The 22798-nt window shown below is 35.4% G+C and overlaps 2 protein-coding genes and 1 pseudogene across 2 annotated transcripts; 2 read left to right on the top strand and 1 right to left on the bottom strand.

Moving 5' to 3' along the window:
- Positions 1-1225: 1225 nt before the first annotated feature.
- Positions 1226-1729, bottom strand: LOC139875710 (uncharacterized). Its single transcript, XM_071863020.1, has one exon. It carries the CDS (start codon positions 1727-1729, stop codon positions 1226-1228), a length of 504 nt encoding a protein of 167 aa, XP_071719121.1.
- A 1391-nt stretch (positions 1730-3120) lies between these two features.
- On the top strand, positions 3121-9973 carry LOC139875709 (vacuolar protein-sorting-associated protein 37 homolog 1-like; annotated as a pseudogene).
- A 2552-nt stretch (positions 9974-12525) lies between these two features.
- LOC139875708 (putative disease resistance RPP13-like protein 1) lies at positions 12526-21287 on the top strand. Its single transcript, XM_071863019.1, has 2 exons — positions 12526-12946; positions 18724-21287. The coding sequence occupies exons 1-2, from the start codon at positions 12574-12576 to the stop codon at positions 21285-21287; spliced, it is 2937 nt and encodes a 978-aa protein (XP_071719120.1). The 5' UTR covers positions 12526-12573.
- Positions 21288-22798: the final 1511 nt, after the last annotated feature.

Below are 22798 nucleotides of genomic sequence, written 5' to 3'. Positions count from 1 at the left end.
GGTCCCGGTGTGGGTAAAGTTGCATGACATCCCCTTGTAGGGTATACGGATGATGGTTTGAGTCTTATTGCTTCTAAAGTTGGTAAGCCAATGATGTTGGACTCGTTTACGAGTTCTATGTGTGTTGAAGCATGGGGACGTCCTAATTTTTCCCGAGCATTGATAGAAGTATCAGCCGAATCTGATCTTAAGGATGAAATTAAGGTTGCTACTCCCTCTTTAGACGGTCATGGCCGAACTACTGACTTGGTGTGTGTGGAATATGAATGGAAACTTCCACGGTGTTCGTGCTGTAAAGTTTATGGTCATATAGATACCCAATGCCCAAAGGTTCAACCTAAAGTGTTGGAAGTTGAAATTAAACAAAAACAGGTGGATGCAGATGGTTTTCAAGAGGTGATCAAAAAGAAAGGTAAAGGTGTGTCAACGACGGTGCTGAAACAGGGAAACAAAGGAAGGTTTGTTGTGGGTCAACCAAAACAAAAAATGGTTTATCGTCCGAAGGTGACCCACAATGAAAATAAAAAGACGTCGGAAGCGGGAACAAGTATGGATAAACATGTGAAGGTTCAGAATTCGTTTGGAACACTTAATGATCTAGTGGATGAGATAAGTGATATAGAACCCGATGATAATGAAACTGCCACGTTTATGGCGGAGAAAAATGCTTCTAAGAAAACGACCCTCTTTGGTTTGAAATCGGGATGGCTGTAATGTCCTGATTTAGGTGTGTCGTAGGTGGTCTTGGTTTGGCGAGTCCTATTTGTAGGATCTAGCTAGGTTGTTTTTTTTGGTTGTTTGTGAGGCCGCAAGGTTCGCTTGTGGTCGTTGTTCTTCCTTTTTACTTTTATTATTTTTTAATAATATTTACCGGGTAAAACCCTTTACCCAAAAAAATAAAACTACTTTAAAGGCGTCATGTCTTGGTCTTCGTAGACATCTTTGTCTTCATGTTCATCCGTTAACAAAATTGATATCATTTGCTCGCGATATTTTTGAAGAATTTTTTGGTCTTTTTTAGGAAGCTAGGGTTGATGGTTGTGTTGAAAATTCTAAACGTGCGATTCATTACTTTCATTGATGACGATTGATGTTTTTGTTGTTGGGTGGTTAGAACAATTTCTTGTTGGGCTATCATGATTTGAGAATGAACGTCTTCGGATAAACAACGGGAGAAAGCGGTGTCGGACGAACCCAAACATTTATGACCTTTTCAACTAACTAATCAACCAGGTGGACATCGGATCGGGTCGTCCGCGAATAAATCCGTGTGATCCGGGTTCGGATCAACCCTTAAAGGTTCCTCGTCTCGCAAAGTGACAATGGTTCCGGTAGTGGACGCCTCCGAGTATTCATTACGCTTCCGGGGTACAAAATTTTGGACATCACGAGGTACTTTCCATGTTTTTCCGTGCCTAAAAGAAACACTTTGACGTTGTCGATATTTTGCATGTGCTGCTTCAATGACATCCGAGTCATTAGTTCCACTTCTCCAATCTTTTTTGAATTGATTGTAAATAGCAATAAAAAGTTTGAGATCTCTTGACATTTTCGCCCATTTTTCGGTTATTTGATCGTTGTTCTTTTGACAACTAGCGACAAGATTATAGTTGGCTAAAATCGTATTCCAAAACGAATCGTACGATTGTGAGGTTCCAATTTTCGTATTTTCCGTAGTATTGAACCAACGTTCCGCTAATAGTTTTTCTTCGTCCGGAGTCCAATGCATAATTTGATGTTTCGGACGTTCACTTACTCCGGTCACTTTGTTTTTCCTTTTCTTTTTGTTTTTTTTTCCGGTTTCGGGTTGTGTTCGGGTACGGTTTCAATAGTTGGTTGTGTTAAAGGTTGTGATCTTTTTGGAACTTATTGTGAAAAAAATGGTTGTTAGTTAATAGTAAATTGTTGTTGTTGTTAAATAATATGGGTTGATGTTTTGAAATTGTAATTGTTGTTGAAATGGTAGTTGTGGTGGTTGAACAAATTGTTGGTGTGGTGTTGTTGAAATTGTTGTTGGTAGAAGGCGTTTTGATTTGGTGCGAATTATGGAAAACTTGTTTTGGCTCGGAAATGAATTGCTAGCTTGATTCGATGACGAATTATATGGTGGCGGGATTGGATTGTTGATCATATGATTGAAAAAATCGTTGTTAGTTGATAGAGACTTTTTTTGAAAGTACTTGTAGTGAGATTGTATGAAATGGTTGTGAGAGTATATGATATGGTAGTGTAAATTAATTGTGTAAATAAGTTATATTTATAGATGGTAATTTATTGGTTTTAAAAAAAAAATTATATATATCAAATATATATGTTACATTAAAAAAGCATGGTCGAAAAACAAGAAAAAGTAGCCGCGCCCCACAAATTGATCTGTTACCTTGTCGTTGCAGGAGCCACTGGCTTCGCCAGTGGCGAGCTGCTACCTATCCTCGTTAGCCACTAACGAACCGTTAATAAGCTTGGCAGCGGTATATAGGGAAAAGTCTAATAGTATATTAGTAAATAGTAATAGTAATAGTAATTTATTACTTCCTCCGTTCCTAATTTATAGTCCACTATTCCATTTTGAGATGTCTCAAATTAATTGTCCAGTTTCATAAATGGAAAGGAATGATGCAAAGAAAAAAAACTTTTGTGCCTGTACTTTATTCATGTAAGACAAAATGATATGTAATAAGTAAAAGGTAAGACTGAAAGTTAACAAAAAGTACACGTGACAAATATTTTTTCTTAAACCGTGTATTTTTTGTCTGGAGACAATAGATATGAAATAAATATAAGACACAGGGTGTATTTCGTATTATTTAAAAAGAACACAAACGTTAACGTTACAGGGTTAAAACTAGATACATTTATAAGTACAAGGGTCACTAAATCAACAATTAAAATACCAACAAGAAAAAGTCTCTGGACATTTTTATTCACCGTATAGAATCCCCATATCGTTACACAATAACGGAGCACACGTTTTCAGGCAACCTAAATTAGTATATCCAACACTTTATAATCTTCCGGCGATCCCTTGTTTCGCGTAAATTGTCAAATTACGTCGCGTTCCATAGTGTCCGAGTGTTTATTTGCGTTTAGTTTTAATTAAAACACCGTTAATTTGCAGACATGATTAAATTCTGGTAATTATGTTTTCTTCTTATGACGCATCTTTAGGGTTTTTGTGTTTTATACATAATGTTAGGTTTTAGGGTTATTTATTTTGTATCATGATATGATTCATAGAGTCGAAGCTCACTTCATTTATCAGGGTTAGGTAGTTTTGAGCATTTGATCCAGTTGCAATTGTAAACCACTTAATTTGAGTTACTTTACTTTCTTAATTAGGTTTATATTTTCCACTTGTTGTATTGTTACATTTATACCAGATCGTTGAGCAAATTGTAGTTATCAACGTTTTCATTGAGCAAAATGGTAACTTTTCTTGTAAACAGGCTATTGTTAATTAAATTTTTTTCCCTTTTTTTCTTTTTGTACTTGTAAACATTAAAAAAGGATAGCAGTGATGTTTATCATTATTAGCTAGTTTTTCTAGAAATAAATAGACTGGATATGCAAACCTTCTTATGAAGGCATCTTAGTTAAAATTCATTATAGTTATGTATTTTATTTTAGCGTTTCATGTAACAATAAAGAAAAATAGTTGATATTGACTGTTGAATATAGTTTTATCTACAGATTTAGTCATTTTGATTTCATTTTTTTTTAATAATTAGTAAATGGGAATTTGCTTATATATTGTTATTTGTTAATTTCCATTCTTAACAATCTTCTGAACTTCGTTGTGAAATGTATCTATGTTGTGTTTGTCAATGGTCATATAATGGTTTGACTGTATCTTGCTTATTTGATTGATGTAGTGTTGATGAATTACGGAAGCTTATATCTGACCCACAGGCATATCAAAGACTCTTGCTTTCAATTGATCCTGTGAGAACTCAGATAATGCAATATAAACTTCTGTCCTACAGATAATCAGATATAATTTGTTACAATTGTTGACTTGTCAATTTATCTTCCAACTGTTTTATATCCTTATATGTTTGTATAGTATATAATATTTATTAATTGTATATCAGGTAAGAGATGAGCTCAGAAATGAAACTCTGCAACTTGCTAGTAAGTTTGTTACTCGATGTATAGACTATGATAAAAATTGTACCTCTACCCATTGCTTTTTCTTAACCTGATAAAAGTAATCTGAAGTTAGTTGTGATCATAAAAATGCTATTTTAAACCCATTTGCTTATGAATGAGTTGATTGTAGTCAATATCTTTAACGGGTAAAGAAAAATCTTAAATGAGAATGGGTCGAAAGGGTAGAAAGTTTCTGAAAGTCTTTTTCTAGGGCACGCAAGCGGCTAAATGTTAAAGTTCACCGTATTTAATAGTAGTTGTAATTACTATGATGTTGTAATCGTCATGATTAATGATTAATTCTGTTATTTAGAAGCTCTTTTCAAAAAAAGCACCGAGTAGTGTTGGCAGTCAAATATACTGAACATGACTAGTTTTAACCTTAACTTCTGTTGACCCGTTAACCAATACACCTAATATCTACTCTTATTTTTATAGTAACAGTAATAAAAATATTATATATTGATTTAATGTGTTTGCTCTTTTTGGTTCCGTTAGTATTTGTTTGTCTGATTGATTATACCCGATAACGAAAAAATATATCTTGGTCTAAGAGTAATAGTTTGATTCTAGCACTTGTTTGTTATGCAGGAGAAAACTTGGAAAAAGAACCGTGAATAACAGAGTTGAGGAACCAGGTTTAATGTAGATACTATCAAACTCACCACAATTCTTTACTAATGTAGATAGTTACATGGTTTAAAAATCGCATAGAAATTCGAAAGGCTAAATTGTTTTGCTGTTTATTTTTGTGGGACAGTGTTTGGTATGATCATATGAACAAGTGAGTTACCATCTGCTCAAGAAAAACTAAATGATGTCACTAACAGAAAAAGCTCAACTTCTGAAATGTTACTCCTTCGAATCTAATGGTTGCTCACTATTGTGTTGGTAAAATGACCCTCCAACTGTTTGATTAAATTCCTCAAACACTTGCTAATAATTTGTAATCTTTACTCGTTATTGTGAATAGCCTACCAGCTGTTTGATGAAATTCCTGAAAGATACTCACTTGTTTAGGAAATCCCTCAAATTGATGCTTATCATATTTTATCTTGCTAGTTATTTATCTTGCACCTTGTCACATATCTGACGCACTCATTAAAGAAATAATATCCATGAATAGTCTTAACATGGAACTTAACAAGTATGAAATGGAAATTTATTAAAAGCACATGTATGTTCTCCACTTTCGGAAATGCATTAATTTGTATGTATTGTCTAGTTTGCCTTTTTATCTCTATTATAAAAACCTTTCGTAAATCCGGATTTTCGTTCTCATAGTGAACTAGGTCAAACTTAGAGGTTGCAAAATGGGTGGGTCATGCAAGTTCGATAACGGGTCGAAAATAGTAATCAATGGTACAAATTAAATTGGGTCAGTTCGGCTCAGGTTCTATAATTAGTTTCAACTGCCATCATTTTTACTCATTTCTAAAACCTTTTTGAGAAGTTATGCATTAGTATGCTTGTAAATATGTGCTATTACAATATCCAAAATCTACTAACAAAGCAATTCGATAAGTTTCTGTGCTTAGAAATACACTTCAAAGTTTGGTGACTTTTGACATATTTAACCTGTGTTTGTGTAGTTGAAAACTTTGACATTTACCTATTTGACCAGTTTTAGTCAGCATTTAGTAGTGACAATTACTAAGCCTTAAGTTCTGACCTGTTTTAATAAATCAATTGCAGCTAGGAACACTCACTAACATCGATTCTTAATGGAGGATGATTCATTTTTCCATTTTCACGTTATTTATTTCGTTCATTTGTTTTTGTAAAAATAAACGTCTTGATGAAACGGAAGTTATAGAACGGTGACCGAAAAAGAAGTCTCTATTGTCTTACTCTTATCGGTATCGTAAGCCCTTCTACCACAACGCACCAATACATGCATAGTTTTCTTATAAAAAATGAAGCCTAATGACACCCATCTGTTATCGTTGTTAATAGTCTGACCCTTCTTCCTCTGATATTTAGCCACATATGCATTCAGATGACAACTACCAAAACGAATTGAAGATAATTTCAGTGCCATGTTATCAACCCTAGAAAATCTGACAACCAAATCAAACCTTCCAATCTTTTGTTGGAAATGAACGTATCGACAATAGTTCAATAAGACTTACATTCAGTCCATAAGCATTTGACGTCCACAAAATCTGGAAAGTTCTCATGTTTTTTCCGTTCCTAATCACCCACGTCCATCCATCAGAAACTTGAATTTTCTTCAAATTCCCAACCATGATGTTGATCAGAAACCAAGGAAATGAACGGTTGAAGAAGATGCAGCGACACGAAATTTGAAATTTTTTTGAGAGAATTTTTAATATAATATTTTAGTTTGGTCAAAACTTTTTATTGTTGATAATGACACATAAACAATATGTTTATAGCCTACAATAGTATTTTTTTTAGTATATAGCCTACATCGGAACATATATGACTATTGTAGCTTTATCCCTTCATGTATTTAACATTTGTATTTATATTATTAATTAGCTGGTATATAATTACATTGATTTGCAGCTTCGGTAAGCAAGGCAAGCATCTTAAGAAAATTTGAATCTCTCGTATGCGTTCCGAGAGCGAATGAATCTCTTGTTATTTTTTATAAAATGAAACCAAAAACACTAACACAAAATAAAATGATCTAAATGGGCTTAGGACAACTTGATTTGGGCCTAGACTTAAGGGATCTGATCAACTGGGCTTGTAAAGCTTGGGCTGAAATGAGTTTGTTTTAAACTTGGGCCTTATCTACTGAAATCTTAATTGGGCTTGGTTGTGGACTAATTTGACTTTGGGATTCTGACTCAAGATTGGGATGTGGGCCTTAAACTAATCTGCTAATGGGCTGCTACAGTGGATTTATAATTAAAATCTCAAAAATAAATTTAAACAAGCATGATTCGAACCCTGGTGTATAGCCTGATATCAAACACCCTCAACCACTTAATGCTTTTTCTAAATATTTGCTCAATTGAATTTTTAAACTCCTCCTTTCTGTCAGTCCCTTTTACTCAAACAAATACTTTGCAACCCACGAACAGAAACTCCTTTTTTTTTTTTTTTCCTTTAAAAACTTTCAACCGAAATTTAAAAACAAAGACTCTCAATCAGATCGAGACTTCTTTTTCTCAAATCAGTTCGAGATCTTCTCCTAATTCAACTCGTTAATCTCCAAAATCACCAAATAGAAACCCTAATTTTTTTCAGCTTGCAACTCGTCTTCTTCAAACAAGCCCTAATTCTAAAGAAAATTGGGCAGCACTTGGTTTTGTTTACAGACAATTTTGAAATACATCCGTACGGATTCGAGTCTGTATGCGTGCGGTTTAAGTTGTATACTTACTGATACGAATGGTACGGATTCAGATTGATACGGATCGAGTGATACGGATAGGGATACGTACGGTTGTGAACAAATCCGTACGGATACGAACTAAGGAGATACGGTTGTAGTTCTTGAGGTTGTTAGGATTCCGGTGAGTAGTTACCGGTGGTTTATGGTGGTTCAATGACGGCCAAATTCAAATCAACACATAAATTGCAGGTAAGCATACGAATTCAATTCCTAAAGCTAGCTAGATACTAGATTAACACTTTGTAAATCATAAGTGATCTGCAAACATACGCAAATCTCAGATATAATTCAGATTTTACTCAAAAACTTTGAACAATAATTTTGAGCTCAGAAATACATCAAACGTGTGAATCAGTCAATGAAATTTGGAATGAATAATCACTATATGCTAATAAAACATGCTGCAATCACAATTTTCAATTTCAAACACTCAATCTCAAACTTCAGATTCGAACAGTAAAAGCGCAAAACAGGACTGTTATGCAATTTTAATCAGATTCAGGCATGAATTGATGATATTGATCGATTAGACTAAGCTATTACGCTCTGATACCACATGTAGATTGCTGATTCAGATCAATTCATGTTATATGTGCTAATATGAATAAAACAGTTATGTATCTGTACTGTGTGTGTATATGTGATGAATATGCATATGAAGTAGTAGTTATGATGATGATAAAACTAGTAATCACTTAATCAAACACAACTATTAGTCAAGATTACAAGGTTAGAGTGTTGGATACAATGGTGAGGGTTGAGAGGATTTAGCTTGAGTGTGTGTTTTTAATGGTGAAAGGAGTTGGTACAAATGAATGGGTTAATTTAGATTGTAAGTCAAGGAGAGTATTTATACTCCTAATTCTAGATACAAATAGCATCTACAAATTTAGTCCTAACAGTTTTGATTGTCACAGTCGTAGAGGTTGCTGTATTCTGGGCTGGTCAAAATACTCGATTGCTTTCTTGTTGAAGTCGTTACATGTTTTGTAATAACATTCTTTGTGCACCGTAATCTGTTCAAGGGTCCTGTGACAAGTGAATTCTACTGACTGCCAGAGAAAAAAGTGTTATTCATGCCTAAAATGTACTTTTTATAATGTAACAGTAATTATGATTATGTGGGTGATGTGTACATGTTTTGTAATAACATTCTTTGTGCACCGTAATCTGTTCAAGGGTCCTGTGACAAGTGAATTCTACTTCACTTAGTTTATCAGGGTTACTTACTTCTGAAATTGTTCGAATTTCAAATTTAATCCAAATAATTTGAGTTGCTTTACCTCTGCTTTTATTGTAATTTTTGCTAGTTGCCGGTTATTAACTATTTCTTGAACATTGATAAATAATTGTAGTTTTTGGTGTTAATTTCTAGGTTTACCTGAAAGATAGCAATCCATTAAACCTTGACTTTGGATAGTTACGTCTGTCCGTCTGTCTGTCATAAACTTACTCCATGATTATTTGATTATTTGTTTAAATTGAAACCGAGTTATTGATATATCTATGCATAGCTGTAAGCATGTCGAATAACAGAATATGTTTAGTTAGTCCAACTGTATGTAGATTTGTATTTTGAAGCATCTACAGTCTACTATTGTTTATTTGTCTACATGAAAAAAAATGTAATTATTAACATAATGATATAACTTTGATAAATGAGACATCTAATAAATAAATAGTGGCTGCTAATATTTCAGGGGATCTCAAGAACAATACAGTAAGCTACTACAAACTCATGGTATCCACTATCTGTTGTTAGCACACCAAGTTTGTCCTGCGACACAAAGGGTTGGGGATCGACCACATAATGTCCGAGTCAGATGCGTTTACGAGTCAATAACCTAATCTATCATACCCTTCTTTTAAACTTTTGAAATGGAAAAAAAGATTAACTTGAATTTGATCAAGTTTGTCAGACCCTAGATATTTAATTTTTTTTTTTGAAATTTCCCTCGTGCGTATTACTCGGTGAGTGAATAAGTATATCAAAATGTTATTAGTTCACTGATTTAATATCTGTCAAAATAATTACTTGTAATTGTTGTTGTCTAAAATAGGGATTTGTTTTTGGGTATGTTTGAATCTTTCTATCTTTTAAACAAAAAGCTAAGTGTTGTTTACCATAAACGGGCTCTCACGCACATCGCAGCTAAGACTTATGTGGGTTGTTGACCAACTCGTTCAATTAAAAGATTAACTTGAATTTCACCTTTGACCTGTATAAGATCATCCAACTCGTTCAATTAAAGGTAAATGATTTCAACGTCCTTGAGTAAAATAGACGAGGAATCTGAAAAGCTCCACGAGCAGCTTTTTAAAAAGGAGATTGATCTTGCAACATTTGTGCAAAAGTACAAAAAGCTAGGTGTTGTTTACCATAAACGGGCTGTCACGCACATCGCAGCTAAGACTTATGTGGGTTGTAGACCAATATTTGATTGAACTATATCAAGTTTGTGAATTTGGTTTTCGCCTTTGATCTTTCCTTTTCAACTAACGGATATAAGATTACCCAACTCGTTCATATAAAGGTAAATGGATTCAACGCTTTTTGATCTTTTCCAATAATTTGTTCATATGTTTTCATTCAGAATCTATGAGTAAAACAGATGAGGAATCTGAAAAGCTCCACGAGGAGCTTCTTGAAAACGGGATTGATCTTGTGACATTTGTGCCACAAGTACAAAAAGCTAGGAATTGTTTACCACAAATGGGCTCTCACGCACATCTCAGCCAAGACTTCTTTGGGTTGTTAACCAATATTTGATTGAAGTGTATCAAGTTTGTGAATGGCTTTGTATTAAGTGCTAATTTTGAACATGAAAAGTACTAAAATTCTTATTACATCATGTTACCTGGTTTGTTCCAAATCAAAATATAAGGAATGATTCAACACATTTGATTGAAATGTTAGTTTATCTTTTAGATTTTCTAATTGCTTGAAACTCATCCAAAATGCTTGAAACTGGCGACGGCGACAGAGCGAGTGACGTAAGTTGAAGCGGGAGTGAGGTGTGGCAATTTAGTGACGGAAGGGGTAACGGGGAGGGGACACACAAATTAAAAGAAATAGTAGACCAAGATTTGACGGTATCACTAAGAAATTACTATGCAATTCATTAATTTCTTTTTAGTAATTTCTAAGAAATTATTAAGAAATTACCAACATAACTAGTAGACAAATTTTGTCTTATTTGTTATGAATAGTATTATTCAATTTTTCATTTTTTACAAACCTAATTCTTTAACTTCCATTAAAATACAAATCGAACCCCCCACTTTATACCTATATTCTAAATTATTATATATCCCATCACTAACACCAAAAATACTGAATAATAACACCTACTACGCTTTACCGATTTGTACACTGCGCTCAAACAGTATGACCCACATAGACCACTAGTGTGCTACATTTTTTTTTTTGTCTCCAACGATAAAAAAACAACTTTCTTAAAAGGAACAACCCTTCAATGCTACCAAAAGATGTCGAAAAACATTCCTTTTTACAAAATAGATCAACTAACTTTAACGCTAAAAGAAGCAACTTTCACAAAAGGAACAACCCTTCAATGTTAGATGTCGAAATTTTTTTTTTTTTTTTTTACAAAATAGATTCACAAAAGGAAAGACTTTTTTTTAACTCGCATTCAAAACGAAGTCCCCGGCGCGAAGCGAGGGCTCCACAGATAGTTGTAACTAAGAAATTACTATGCAATTCATTAATTTCTTTTTAGTAATTTCTAAGAAATTATTAAGAAATTGCAGAGGAAAGGGTGGATACAATTAATGACTAAAAAATTATTAAGAAAGTGAAGTGATGGAAGTATCAAGTCTGGCACGTTTATAACTTAATGGGCTGAGTTGTCCACATGAATTATTCGGTCAGTTTAAAGATGTGTTTACTTGGGACTTTTTCATACTACCCAGCTATATGAAGGCATTTCTGGCTCAACAAAAAAAGCACACTCCTCCCCATAGAGACAAAATATATACACAATTACCCTTCTTTAATCCTTTCATTATTATTCATCTTCTTCACTAAAATTTATCTCTGTTCTCCATCTTATCTCTTAAGAAATCAAAACGAACTTGAATCAGCTGCTATTGCACCGTTCATTACACCATCGTTGAGCACCATACGTAACCGTTGCTGACTCCTTTTGGTCGATTACTTAACCTGAATTGAGTTTTCTTTCACATATAATGCTTCTTACATCATTCTGAACTCACCTTTATATGTATAATTTATTTTTAGTTTTTAGGGTTTTGATTTTGGGGTTTTTTTTGCTTTTGGGGGGTTTTTGATTGAAACAAGATTCTTCCAAGCTGTAAACAAATAATTAAATATATCTGCTACATAAATAAAAGATAAGATATACTAATTTTGAAGGGAAGATCTATTGTTAGCCATGGAAGAAAGATGGAATGAAAAACATTATTGAAAATTTAAAAAGAAAGGTTTAGAATAAAGAAGTGTAGGCACTGTACATATATCTGTATTTGTGTTTTACAATAAAAAATTGGTTCAGCTTGATCAAGTATGTATTTATCGTATACAAAATTTTGATATGAATTTTGAATCAATTTGTTGCTTATGTTTAATTTAGGTAGTTGTTTGATATTAGTGTGTGTTATTTCAGTTTTTGCTTAGGTTTATGTTGCTTAATTATCTAGTTTCAGGGTAAAATTGTCATTTTTATTATTAAGACGGTTTATTCAGCATAATAAGTAAACAACATTATTCATTCACCGATTACTGGATATAGTCATCTATATTCATACGGACATCTTTATCCATATGGAACTTAATGAGAAAAAAAGTAAACAGCCCTTAGTCTTTTTCTACTTTTTACTTCATCGATCTGCAATTCACTAATACAACAACTCCTGTTTCAGTTTTTCCTTTCATCTACTTTTTACTTCATCGATCTGCAATTCACTAATACAACAACTCTTGTTTCAGTTTTTCCTTTCATCTATTCAAATCCACTACTACTAGATCCGTTTACAACAAACCAAACATTCTTTTGATTAATTTCTAAATTCCGATGGCTGAAATAGTTGTTACTGCTGCTGTCACCGTGCTGTTAGAAAATCTACTCTCTAGTGGCTTGATAAAGCTGTCTGGATTTGAAGGAATTGAATCTCAGCTGAAAGATCTTCAAACAACCTGGAAATTTATCGATGCTCTGCTTGCTGATGCAAGCGAGAAACAAATAACAGACAGATCTGTTAATGTCTGGCTACAAGATCTTCGTGGTGTGGCTTATGACATGGAAGATGTACTCGATAATATGGCCACCGAAACTATGCGAAGAAACTTCAATGATGAATCTCATGGCACCGGTGAGGTATCGGTATTCAATATCATACCAACTTTTTTAACTAATATGGCTGATATAGCTGATAACTTTATGTATGGTTATAATATGTGACCTATGCTAAATCAGATTAACAACAAACTGAAGGTCTTTGTCGAGAAGGCAAAGGATCTAGGTATAGGTTACAATGCCATAGCTCAACAGAGATCAAACAATAGTTTTAAACGATAGGAACATGTTAAAATGCAATGCAAATTTGATATTATAAAATAATATGGAATTAGTAGATGTATATATGTAAAATATCTAGATATTAATATGTATAAGAAAATATCTAGATATTAGAATATAAAAGAAAATTCTAGATAATTTAGATATTTATAAGTGAAGAAATATCTAGATATTTATCCATGGAAATATCTAGTGTGTAGAAGTTTTCATGGAGTAGTATAAATAGGGGTGAGGAGTTCATTTGTAAGTTGTGAAGTGAAGTAGAGAAGTGAAGAAGAGTTAGAAAAAGTTGTGAAAAGAGTGAGTTGAGAAGTAGAGAAGAAGTATGAAGTGAGAAGAGTGTGAGTAGAGAAGAAAAGCTTGTAAGTAAGTAATATTGTAATTGTATTTTGTATTAGTAAAAGTGTTCTTTGTTAAGTTTTTCGGTTAAGCCTTAGTTTGTGTTTAAGTTCTTAGTGCACTTGTGTTGTTCTTATTATATGGTCGGCTCTGCCGCCTAAGTGATACATGGTCGGTTATACCGCCTAAATGATATATGGTCGACACTGTCGCCTAAGTACTATTGTGCACTAAGAATTCATAAAATTAAAGGCTAACCAACGCCAAAGTGTTGGTGTAGTGAGTCTAGTATAGTCTAGATCCTCTATAGTGGGTGTGTTGGGCTCGTCGAAGCTTCCAAAAAGTGGTATCAGAGCGGGTCATTTCGGGACCATTTCTAGTGGAGGAAATCGGTAAACGTTGGACGTTTACATCGACTTGTTTTCACCAAGGCTCTAAGGGAGATTCTGTCGTAGCACAGTTAGGAACTGTGAAAGCTCATCGGTCAGGGACCAAGCTTATTAGACGTTGGACGTCATGATGGCAGATCTTGCAAGTACGAGCAGTGGAATCAAGAGTCTCAATAAACGCAACTATGGTTATTGGCGGACTTGCATAGAATCCTACCTACAAGGACAGGATTTATGGAAAATAGTTGCTGGCAGTGACACAACGCCTCCACCGAAAGAAAATGCCGAAGCCTTGAGAAAATGGAACATCAAGGCCGGGAAGGCTTTATTTATATTGAAGACTACAATCGAGGAGGATCTATTGGAGCACATCCGTGACGAGAAAACACCAAAGGCAGCTTGGGAAACTTTTGAAAAATTATTTTCAAAGAAGAATGAAGCACGCCTCCAGCTCTTGGAAAATGAGCTCGCGGGTATCTCACAAGGAAGTCTGTCTATTTCTCAGTATTTCACCAAGGTGAAATCTATCTGCCGTGAGATATCTCAACTTGCTCCTGAAGAGAAAGTGAGTGAAGCAAGGATGAAGAGAATTATCATTCACGGCTTAAGGTCCGAGTATAATGGATTTATAGCCGCTGCGAGAGGATGACCTACTCAACCATCATTAATAGAGCTGGAGAATTTATTGGCTAATCAAGAGGCATTAGCCAAGCAGATGAATGAAGTAACCATAAAAGACTGAGAAGATGCACTCTTCACCAATAAGAAGAAAGCAACATCTCGAAGACAAGAGGCGATGAAAGAAAGTAAGACATATGGGTGGAAGGGTCACCCAAAATCAAAAGGCAACGCTTCAGGGGGAGCTCAACAAGGAAGAAGAGATCATCGCCAACAATACGGAGAAAATGATAAGAGAAAGAATGGTGAATGCTTCAATTGTGGCAAGAAGGGTCATTTTTCTCGAGATTGTAGATTCCCCAGAAGGCGAACTTTCGAAGAAAATGTGGCCGCCGCAAGAGATGAGAAGAAAGAGGTCACATTCTAAGCAACCATTAATGAGAAAACATGGGATGCAGAAGCTGGACTCTCTGTTGAAGCTGACATAGATGATCAAGCTCTTACAACAACTTTAAAGTCAAAAATAAACTACAAAGATGATTGGATCATCGATTCTGGGTGCTCAAATCATATGACCAACGATGGGACGAAGCTGCAAGAAATGGAGGATTACAAAGGAAAGAGAGTCGTGTTGACAGCCAACAATTCAAGGTTGTCTATTTCTCACATTGGAAAGACAATAATTCCAAATGAAGGCGACTCTCATAAGCTCCAACTCGAGAAGGTGTATCTTGTCCCTGGCCTAAAGAAGAATTTACTGTCAGTACCACAATTGACAGCAGAAGGGAACTATGTGCTCTTTGGACCAGAAGATGTGTCCGTATTCAAGAGAGTAAAGGTGGTTGGCAATCCAGTTATGCATGGAAGAAGAATAGAATCGGTCTATGTATTATCTGCTGAAACAGCTTATGTGGATAAGACTCGAAAGAATGAGACGGCTGATCTGTGGCATGAACGTCTTGGGCATGTGAGATACAATAAGTTAAAGGAGATGATGGTGAAACGCATAGTAAATGGGCTTCCTCAAATTGATATCCGAACAGATACAATATGTGCTGGATGTCAATTTGGCAAAGCTCACCAATTGCCATTCAAGGAGTCAGCGCATCAGTCCAAGACACCACTAGAGCTCATACACTCAGATGTCTTCGGCCCAGTGAAACAAACATCACTTGGAGGCATGAAGTATATGGTGACATTCATTGATGACTTCTCAAGATATGTGTGGGTTTACTTCATGAAGGAGAAGCCGGAGACTTTTCTGAAGTTCAAAGAGTTCAAGAACAAGGTAGAAAGTGAGCTCAATACTAAGATCCGGTGCTTACGCACAGATAATGGAGGAGAATATTTATCAACCGAGTTCAATATCTATCTTGAGAAGCACAAGATCAGAAGGCAATTAACTTGCCCTAATACTCCACAACAGAATGGAGTGGCAGAACGTAAGAATCGTCATCTTGCTGAAACTTATCGAAGTATGCTTCATGGTAAGAATGTACCAGGAAGATTTTGGGCCGAATGTATGAGGACGGCTTCATACGTGATTAACAGACTCCCACAAACAAAGTTGGGATATATTTCACCATATGAAAGATTATGGAAGATCAAGCCAACCGTCAACCATCTCAAGGTTTTTGGATGTGTATGCTACGTCTTCGTGCCAGATCATCTCCGGAGCAAATTTGATAAGAAGGCAATTCGGTGCATTTTTGTCGGTTATGATGAATCAAGAAAAGGATGGAGATGTTGTGATCCAAATACTGGAAAGTGCCATACTTCAAGAAATGTGGTATTTGATGAAGCTTCTTCATGGTGGTCACCTCAAAAGATAGAGCTTCCAGAATCTCATGGATTAGAAGAAGGTCCAGAAGAAAAAGAAGAACCTAAAGAGCAGATATTGGATCCAATAAAAGAAGGAGAAGGGTCGTACTCTAAGGAAAAGAGTCCATGGAAAACTAGAGTACATCAATCTATATCCGAGGAGGTTCGTCCAAGCCAAAAGGAAGTCGAGGAGCATGCACAATAATTAAGGAGGTCAGCAAGGCCGAGACAACCTAATCCGAGGTATGCCAATGCTGCTCATGTGGATGAATCAATACCTATTGAGCCTTCCACTTATGAAGAAGCAGCACAAAGTCGAGAGTGGCAGAAATCGATGGAAGAAGAAATTAATGCACTAACAGAAAATCAGACATGGAATTTAGTTCCAAAGCCAAAAGATGTGAAACCAATATCTTGTAAGTGGGTTTACAAGGTGAAGACTCGATCTGATGGCTCCATTGAAAGGTATAAAGCTCGACTTGTTGCTAGAGGTTTTTCTCAATAATATGGGCTAGATTATGAAACGTTTAGTCCAGTGGCGAAGATCACAACAATTCGAGCTCTACTAGCTTTAGCCGCCAGCAAATCTTGGAAGCTGTGGCAGATGGATGTCAAGAACGCTTTCTTACATGGAGAACTTGACAAAGACATTTATATGGAGCAACCAAGAGGCTTTGAGAACAAGTTCCATCCTGACCATGTCTGCAAATTAAAGAAAGCACTATACGGCTTGAAGCAGGCTCCAAGAGCTTGGTACGGGAAGATTGGTGAGTTCTTGGTACAAAGTGGTTTTATAGTTGCTTATTTCAGATTCTAGTTTATTTGTGAAACAAGATCAAGGAAAACTAGCCATAGTGCTAGTATATGTGGATGACTTAATTATCACATGAGATCATTATGAGGAGATTCAAAGAACAAGGGAGAATCTTTCTATCAGATTTCATATGAAGGAGCTTGGAGAACTCAAACATTTTCTTGGACTCGAAATAGAGCAGAAAAGAGAAGGATTATTTCTGGGATAACAGAAATATGCGCGAGATCTTTTACAAAAGTACGGAATGCTTAATTGCAAACCTATCTCAACTCCGATGGATCCGAATACAAAACTACGAGCACATGAAGGAAAAAGTCTTCAAGATGTTACCATGTATCGAAAGATGGTCGGAAGTCTTATTTATCTCACACTAAGCCGGCCAGACATATCTTATGCAGTTGGAGTGGTTAGTCGATACATGAGCAATCCGAAGAAGCCTCACCTTGATGTTGTACGACGCATCTTAAGGTACGTTAAAGGCACTATTAACTTTGGCATTTTATATAAGAGAACAAAAGAATGTCGGGTGACTGGATATTGTGACACTGATTATGCTGGAGACTATGATACACGACGGTCAACAACGGGATACATGTTTAGTTTTGGATCAGGAGTAATATCATGGTGCAGCAAAAGACAACTAACAGTATCCTTATCAAGCACTGAAGCAGAATATCGGTCGGCAGCATCAGCAACGCAAGAAATTACTTGGTTGAAGCAACTAATGGAGGATCTACATCAATCAGCAGATTATCAAGTAAAGCTTTTCTGCGATAACCTATCAGCTATACGTCTAGCAGAAAATCCAGTCTTTCATGCGAGAACAAAACATATAGAAGTGCACTCGCGAAAAGGTTCTTGAAGGGGAGATCAAGATGGTGCCAACAAAGACAGATGAACAGGTTGCAGATATATTCACCAAGAGCCTAAGTAAACCGAAGTTTACAAAATTCAGAGAAGCACTTGGAATGGTCTGCAAGACATCGTTGGAAGAAAATTTGCATTGAGGGGGAGTGTTAAAATGCAATGCAAATTTGATATTATAAAATAATATGGAATTAGCAGATGTATATATGTAAAATATCTAGATATTAATATGTATAAGAAAATATCTAGATATTAGAATATAAAAGAAAATTCTAGATAATTTAGATATTTATAAGTGAAGAAATATCTAGATATTTATTCATGGAAATATCTAGTGTGTAGAAGTTTTCATGGAGTAGTATAAATAGGGGTGAGGAGTTCATTTGTAAATTGTGAAGTGAAGTAGAGAAGTGAAGAAGAGTTAGAAGAAGTTGTGAAAAGAGTGAGTTGAGAAGTAGAGAAGAAGTAAGAAGTAAGAAGTGAGAAGAGTGTGAGTAGAGAAGAAAAGCTTGTAAGTAAGTAATATTGTAATTGTATTTTGTATTAGTAAAAGTGTTCTTTGTTAAGTTTCCCGGTTAAACCTTAGTTTGTGTTTAAGTTCTTAGTGCACTTGTGTTGTTCTTATTATATGGTCGGCTCTGCCGCCTAAGTGATATATGGTCGGTTATACCGCCTAAATGATATATGGTCGACACTGTCGCCTAAGTACTATTGTACACTAAGAATTCATAAAATTAAAGGCTAACCAACGTCAAAGTGTTGGTGTAGTGAGTCTAGTATAGTCTAGATCCTCTATAGTGGGTGTGTTGGGCTCGTCAAAGCTTCCAACAGAACAAAAATCACTGATAGATAAGTCTAAAGTTGTTTTCGGTCGAGAAGCAGATCAAGAGGCACTGCTCAACAAGTTGTTAGGTGATGAAGCATGTAATCAAAATGTGAGCATCATCTCCATAGTTGGTTTAGGTGGGGTTGGGAAAACTACTCTTGCCCAACTTTTGTACAACAATGGAAAAGTTATAGATGAGTTTGATCTCAAGGGGTGGGTCTGTGTTTCGGAGGAGTTTGATGTACTCACTATTAGCAATAAGATCTATCAAGCTGTCACCGGAGAGAACAAAAACTTTGTTAATTTGGATCAGCTTCGCGTGGCACTTCAAGAAAAGCTTTCAAACAAAAGGTTCCTACTCGTGTTAGATGATGTTTGGAATGAAGACCAAGATAAATGGGAAGTTCTTGAAAAACCTCTTAAAGGGGTGCCAGGAAGTAAAATCATCGTTACCACACGGAAGACCACGGTTGCATCAGTGATGAACTATGTTGAACCTTATGATTTGAGGATTCTATCGGATAATGATGCACTATCCTTGTTTGCTAAATCTGCTCTAGATGAGCATAACTTTGACAAGCATCAGTCACTAATATCAGTTGCTCGACTGATCACTGAGAAATGTAAGGGTTTGCCCTTGGCATTGATAGCAATTGGGAGGGTCTTGAAAGGAAAAGGAAATGATGAATATGAATGGGATAAGTTATTAAAGAGTGAGATATGGAGTTCAAATGATAGTATTCTTCCGACTCTCAAGCTAAGTTATTATGATCTCCCTTCTCAACTGAAGCAACTTTTTGCGTATTGTTGTTTATTCCCGAAGGACTACGAATTCAACAAGAAAGAGCTAGTGTTATTGTGGATGGCAGAGGGGTTTCTAAACCACCCAAAAGGAAACATGTCAATGGAGAGTGTTGGTTTTGAGTACTTTGAAGAGCTCCAAGCAAGGTCATTTTTTCAGCAACATTCAGCGGGTAACGAATACACGGAACCCAAATACACCATGCACGACTTGATGAATGACTTGGCAATAAGTGTTGCGGGAGACTTCTTCTATTTTTTGGATGCTAAGATGGATGTAAATGGTAGGAACGAGGCTTTTGAGAAGTTCCGTTACTTTTCATACTTAGGTCAACGAGGTGTAGAATCTGCAAAGCTCAAGCAACTACACAGATCTACACGTTTGAGAACATTCTTAACGGTGTCATCAGATTATTCACTTTACATATTGGACGATGTTCTTGTGGACTTACTTCCCCAATTACAGTTCATGAGGGTGCTAAGCTTAACTCTAGATTCAATCAGAGATGCACCAAGATCTGTTGGTGTTCTGAAACATTTGCGCTACCTCAATTTTTCAAGAACGGACATCAAACAAGTGCCAGAAGAGGTTAGTGAGCTTTATAATTTACAAACCTTGTTGGTCAGTTACTGTTTCAAGTTAACTAGCTTGCCAGAAAGTTTTCACAAGTTAATAAACCTCAGACATCTTGACATGACTTACACTCCATCGTTGAAGAAAACACCCATAGGGATGGGTGGATTAACGAGTCTACAAACTTTGTCCAAGGTTATTATCGAAAGAGGTAATGGTTTCAAGGTATCTGACCTTAAAGACATGTTGAATCTTCAAGGTCAACTTGTCATTGAAGGATTGGAAAAAGTAACAGATCCACAACAAGCTAAGGATGCCAACTTAGAGGGAAAGAAGGGTCTTGTGAGTTTGGATATGTTCTGGAGTCATGTATTTGATGATTCTCGGGATTCAATTCTAGAATATGACGTATTTGAAATGCTAAGGCCTCCCAGTAAGTTGAACCAACTGAATATTAGGAACTATGGGGGAATGAAATTTCCTAGTTGGTTTGTAGGTCCCTCATTTGAGAAGTTAACAAAGCTTAGTATAGACCATTGTCCAAATTTGGTTGAGTTGTCAGTTGGACTGATATCGACACTTGAGTATTTGCTTATATATGATTGTAAAAAGTTGGTATCAATCGGAGAAAATGAGGTTAATGTTGGAAGTAGCAACAGGAAATCCGTCCTTACAGAAGTTCGTCTTTCTCACTGTGATGCATTGGAGAGTTACAGCTGTGCTAATAGCGTTGAGAAATTGTGGATAGAAGATTGTAATTCAATGACATCAGTGAGTATGTCAACAACATTGCAGGAGCCACCATCCTCTCTCAGGTCTCTTCAAGTCTGTGATTGTAAGAATCTAAAGTCATTATTTCATGAGCAATTGCAAAGTCTCACATCTTTGGAAGAGATGACGATACGTTGGTGTAAAAAGATGGACGATACATTTCCATGTGGGTTGTGGCCTCCTAATTTAAGGAAGATAGACATAGGAGTGTTAAAGAAGCCAATGTCAGAGTGGGGGCTGCAGAATTACCCAACCTCACTTGTTGAACTAACCTTACGTGCTGACAATTCAGGAGTTACTTCATTTGCAGTGGAAGGAAATGAGATGAATGTTGCATCAACATCTTTTCTTCTTCCACCATTTCTAACTTCTCTAACAAACAGTGATTAAGGATGTGGAATCAATTTCAGAGGTGGTCCAACATCTCACTCACCTTCAACGTTTTAATATTTTGACGTGCCCAAATATTAAGGATGTTCCACAATCAACTTCATCTTTGACAGTATATGTCAATGGGCTGAAAAGGTATTTCCTCTCTATCTCTTGCAGTACTAAATATCAGTCTTAATTAACATTTATTTTTGATAAGTTTCATTACATTTATTCAATAATACGCAATTCCTTTGAATCTAATGGTTGCTCATTATTGTGTTAGTACAATAACCATGCAATTGTTTGATTAAATTCCTCAAACACTTCCCAATAATATGTCATCTTTAGTCGTTATTGTGAATATAACACCGGCTGTTTGACGAAATTTCTCAGAAGACACCCACTTTATTTAGTGTTCAGTTGTGTGCTTTCTGTTTGATATTACATGAATATCACACCAGCTATTTGATGAAATTTCTCAAAAGATAATACTTTATTATTTGATATAATATTTACACCTTTTCTAATTTCAACGACTATTTATTTGTATTAACTTTGCTGTTTGTTCATTACTGTGTAGGTACAATTAATAGACCTGCTCTGCTGTTAAATGAATTCCTGAAAGAAAACACTTTTTGCAAAAATCTATTTAGGAATGCATCCCAACTTGTACCCAATATTATGTTTATTGTGTGTATACAGTTAATGAGGTAGTACTTAAACTTGTTAGAAGCTAGTATAATTTTATATTCTTAATTTACTTATATTTAATTTTGTACTCCCTGCTGCTGTTTAATGAATTGCTCGTAGTACTTAAACTTGTTAGAAGCTGCTGTAGTATAATTTTATATTCTTAATTTACTTGTTACTGTGTTTGTATAATAATCGATTCCTCTCTTAACAAACATGTGGCATTCTGTTCTTTGTAATATACGAGGCGATTTTGTATTATGATCTGATGTAGCTAAGACAGGTAGAAAACAATAAAATGCTGGATGTTAAAATTGAATCTGTATTTTTGCTGTTATTTTGTGGTTCATCATATTTGCTATTTATGATGTAATTCTTTTAATTAAGTATACTTAAAAAGCAGCTATCTGATGTTTGTCCCATGGAGTGACAAATTTCTTGATCAAAAGTTGTTACCTGTTGGGTTCCTTCAGTATACCTTTTTTGAGCTTATGGGTCATTCCAGGTTTTCAGAAATTTAGTTTGTAGTTTGACTTTTTAATGGTCAACATCTCTAATGAAAGAAACGATCGTGGCTAAACAATAATAATAAGATAATTAGCCAACCTTCTTGATATGACTGGATAGATATAAACCTTCACGATTTATGTTTGACAAAACCAGTGGCGGAAGATAGGGTTACCCAAAGGGGTATCCGCCCCACCTGGATTTAACTGGGAAAAAAAAATTACACTAAATTTTTTATTTTTTATTTTTTACCAAAAAATAAGTTTTTTTTTTTTTTTTTTTTTAATGTTTACCCCTGCTGGAAATTAAAAATTTATTAAATTTTACATCTG

The sequence above is a fragment of the Rutidosis leptorrhynchoides genome, chromosome 11 (genome assembly GCF_046630445.1).
Source record: "Rutidosis leptorrhynchoides isolate AG116_Rl617_1_P2 chromosome 11, CSIRO_AGI_Rlap_v1, whole genome shotgun sequence".
Lineage (NCBI taxonomy): Eukaryota > Viridiplantae > Streptophyta > Magnoliopsida > Asterales > Asteraceae > Rutidosis > Rutidosis leptorrhynchoides.
Note: the sequence above shows the minus strand (reverse complement) of the source record. Positions and strands in the feature narration are given on the sequence as shown.